General features: G+C 59.7%; 1 protein-coding gene across 2 annotated transcripts in view; it reads right to left on the bottom strand.

Annotated features, from left to right (window-relative positions):
• Positions 1–4,134, bottom strand: part of LOC143942568 (acyl-coenzyme A thioesterase THEM4-like) — a 15,697-nt gene extending 11,563 nt beyond the window's left edge. The window contains exons 1-2 of one of the 2 annotated variants that reach the window (XM_077463920.1): positions 4,076–4,134; positions 483–598 (exon numbers count right to left, since the gene is read on the bottom strand). In XM_077463920.1, coding sequence (XP_077320046.1) covers positions 483–593 — 111 coding nt within the window. In that variant the 5' untranslated portion in view covers positions 594–598; positions 4,076–4,134. Of the gene's footprint in view, positions 1–482; positions 599–3,940; positions 3,999–4,075 lie in introns of those variants that run through there. The other variant, XM_077463919.1, reaches the window with a different exon arrangement.
• Positions 4,135–4,388: the final 254 nt, after the last annotated feature.

Raw genomic sequence — 4,388 nt, 5'->3', positions numbered from 1 at the left:
TCACCAGCCAGGAAGCTGCGCATGGGACGGACTTGGACATTCCAACATGACAAGGATCCAAAACGACAAGACCAAGTCCACCCGTCATTGGCTACATCAGAATAAAGTGAAGTTTCTGGAGTGGCCATCTCAGTCTCCTGACCTCGATATCATTGAGCCCCTCTGGGGAGATCTCAAAACCGTGCCGTTCATGGAGGACAGCCCAAGAAGTTCCAGGAACCCGGAGGTGCCGAGAGGAACCATCTGAGAAGATAAAGAGCCTCCTCCACAAATACCCCACAAGACTTCAACGTCATTGATGGTGAAGTGGGGGCAATACACGGTATTAAGAACTGGGGTATGCAAACTTTTGATCAGGGTCATTTGGGTAGTTTCAGTTGCCATTATGATATAAAATCACGAGCGCAGGCTCATGTAGTGACAACAGGTGGAATGTCCCTCCCCCCCCCCACTGGAAACATCACCCACCAATCAGGACTCACGGAGAGCTGGCGATCGCTCTGTACTCCGGTGGTGATGCTGGCGGCGGTGGAGGAGGCGTGGCGGCAGACGGCAGCGCCGCCCCGGATGATCCTGGAGATTCCGTACAGCATGGTGCCTGAGAGAGGAGACAGGAAGGAGATGAGACGGGGACACCGACATTCTATACATTATCAGGGGGGAGGGGCCAGCACACGTCACATGACCATAAAGAGGTGACATGAGATCTTTATACAGAGAGGGGGAGGGGCTACCACACAGCTCGCCGTTGTGGATGAGGGATATGTCACCTGCACACCGGAGCACTACATATCCCAGCATGTCCCCTCCCCCACACCAGAGCACTACATATCCCAGCATGTCCCCTCCCCCCACACCGGAGCGCTACATATCCCAGCATGTCCCCTCCCCCCACACCAGAGCGCTACATATCCCAGCATGTCCCCTCCCCCCACACCGGAGCACTACATATCCCAGCATGTCCCCTCCCCCACACCAGAGCACTACATATCCCAGCATGTCCCCTCCCCCCACACCGGAGCGCTACATATCCCAGCATGTCCCCTCCCCCCACACCAGAGCGCTACATATCCCAGCATGTCCCCTCCCCCCACACCGGAGCGCTACATATCCCAGCATGTCCCCTCCCCCCACACCGGAGCACTACATATCCCAGCATGTCCCCTCCCCCACACCAGAGCACTACATATCCCAGCATGTCCCCTCCCCCCACACCGGAGCGCTACATATCCCAGCATGTCCCCTCCCCCCACACCAGAGCGCTACATATCCCAGCATGTCCCCTCCCCCCACACCGGAGCGCTACATATCCCAGCATGTCCCCTCCCCCCACACCGGAGCACTACATATCCCAGCATGTCCCCTCCCCCCACACCAGAGCGCTACATATCCCAGCATGTCCCCTCCCCCCACACCAGAGCGCTACATATCCCAGCATGTCCCCTCCCCCCACACCAGAGCGCTACATATCCCAGCATGTCCCCTCCCCCCACACCGGAGCGCTACATATCCCAGCATGTCCCCTCCCCCACACCAGAGCACTACATATCCCAGCATGTCCCCCCCCCACACCGGAGCACTACATATCCCAGCATGTTCCCTCCCCCCCCACACCGGAGCACTACATATCCCAGCATGTCCCCTCCCCCACACCGGAGCACTACATATCCCAGCATGTCCCCTCCCCCCACACCGGAGCACTACATATCCCAGCATGTCCCCTCCCCCCCACACCGGAGCACTACATATCCCAGCATGTCCCCTCCCCCCACACCGGAGTACTACATATCCCAGCATGTCCCCTCCCCCACACCGGAGCACTACATATCCCAGCATGTCCCCTCCCCCCACACCGGAGTACTACATATCCCAGCATGTCCCCTCCCCCCCACACCGGAGCACTACATATCCCAGCATGTCCCCTCCCCCACACCGGAGCACTACATATCCCAGCATGTCCCCTCCCCTCCCCCACACCGGAGCACTACATATCCCAGCATGTCCCCTCCCCCACACCGGAGCACTACATATCCCAGCATGTCCCCTCCCCCACACCGGAGCACTACATATCCCCTCCCCCACACCAGAGCACTACATATCCCAGCATATCCCCTCCCCCCACACCGGAGCACTACATATCCCAGCATGTCCCCTCCCCCACACCAGAGCACTACATATCCCAGCATGTCCCCTCCCCCCACACCAGAGCACTACATATCCCAGCATGTCCCCTCCCCCACACCAGAGCACTACATATCCCAGCATGTCCCCTCCCCCACACCAGAGCACTACATATCCCAGCATGTCCCCTCCCCCCCACCGGAGTACTACATATCCCAGCATGTCCCCTCCCCCCCACCGGAGTACTACATATCCCAGCATGTCCCCTCCCCCCCACCGGAGCACTACATATCCCAGCATGTCCCCTCCCCCCCACCGGAGTACTACATATCCCAGCATGTCCCCTCCCCCACACCGGAGCACTACATATCCCAGCATGTCCCCTCCCCCCACACCGGAGCACTACATATCCCAGCATGTCCCCTTCCCCCACACCGGAGCACTACATATCCCAGCATGTCCCCCCCCCCACACCGGAACACTACATATCCCAGCATGTCCCCTCCCCCCCACCGGAGCACTACATATCCCAGCATGTCCCCTCCCCCCCACCGGAGTACTACATATCCCAGCATGTCCCCTCCCCCACACCGGAGCACTACATATCCCAGCATGTCCCCTCCCCCCACACCGGAGCACTACATATCCCAGCATGTCCCCTCCCCCCACACCGGAGCACTACATATCCCAGCATGTCCCCTCCCCCCCACACCGGAGCACTACATATCCCAGCATGTCCCCTCCCCCACACTGGAGCGCTACATATCCCAGCATGTCCCCTCCCCCCACACCGGAGCACTACATATCCCAGCATGTCCCCTCCCCCACACCAGAGCACTACATATCCCAGCATGTCCCCTCCCCCCACACCGGAGCACTACATATCCCAGCATGTCCCCTCCCCCCCCCCCACACCAGAGCACTACATATCCCAGCATGTCCCCTCCCCCCACACCGGAGCACTACATATCCCAGCATGTCCCCCCCCCCCCACACCGGAGCACTACATATCCCAGCATGTCCCCCCCCCCACACCGGAGCACTACATATCCCAGCATGTCCCCTCCCCCCCACACCAGAGCACTACATATCCCAGCATGTCCCCTCCCCCACACCAGAGCACTACATATCCCAGCATGTCCCCTCCCCCACACCGGAGCACTACATATCCCAGCATGTCCCCTCCCCCACACCGGAGCACTACATATCCCAGCATGTCCCCTCCCCCCACACCGGAGCACTACATATCCCAGCATGTCCCCTCCCCCCACACCAGAGCACTACATATCCCAGCATGTCCCCTCCCCCACACCAGAGCACTACATATCCCAGCATGTCCCCTCCCCCACACCGGAGCACTACATATCCCAGCATGTCCCCTCCCCCCACACCGGAGCACTACATATCCCAGCATGTCCCCTCCCCCCACACCGGAGTACTACATATCCCAGCATGTATATCCCAGCATGTCCCCTCCCCCACACCGGAGCACTACATATCCCAGCATGTCCCCTCCCCACACCAGAGCACTACATGTCCCCTCCCCCCACAACCAGAGCACTACATATCCCAGCATGTCCCCTCCCCCCACACCAGAGCACTACATATCCCAGCATGTCCCCTCCCCCACACCAGAGCACTACATATCCCAGCATGTCCACTCCCCCCACACCGGAGCACTACATATCCCAGCATGTCCCCTCCCCCCACACCAGAGCACTACATATCCCAGCATGTCCCCCCCCCACACCAGAGCACTACATATCCCAGCATGTCCTGGTATCGGGGAGAGATGCACTACAAGTCCCAGAACATTCACCTAGAACTGAACTACCCGGCTGAAGGACTAGAAGTCTCAGCATAGCCCGCAGAGCTCTCTATCCAGGGATGATGGGAGTTGTAGTTCTCCCTGTCACTTTCTATGAATGAGGAGCTCCCCCCCCCCCCCCCTCACCTGTCCCGCCAGTCCCTCCAGTCCCTCCAATGTCCTCCTCATCGTCTCCTTCCAGGACTATATCCCGCCCACACCTGTCCCTGTGTCAGGAGACATTTTCCTGAAGCCTACGCCTGGAAAATAGGGAGCCGGGACTACAACAACATGGCCGCCACACTGCGCCTGATACACAGGAGAGGGCGGCCTCTAGCGGGAACACTGATACCCGAGGAGAGTAGACTGGGGAGCAGTGTCACCGCTAGAGGCCCGCCCTCTCCTGTGTGTTAGGCGCAGTGTGGCCGCCATATTGTTGTAGCTCAGCCTCCATATGTGG

The sequence above is a fragment of the Lithobates pipiens genome, unplaced genomic scaffold (assembly GCF_037356315.1).
Source record: "Lithobates pipiens isolate NorthernLeopardFrog02 unplaced genomic scaffold, aLitPip1_a1.2 Scaffold_30, whole genome shotgun sequence".
NCBI lineage: Eukaryota > Metazoa > Chordata > Amphibia > Anura > Ranidae > Lithobates > Lithobates pipiens.
Note: the sequence above shows the minus strand (reverse complement) of the source record. Positions and strands in the feature narration are given on the sequence as shown.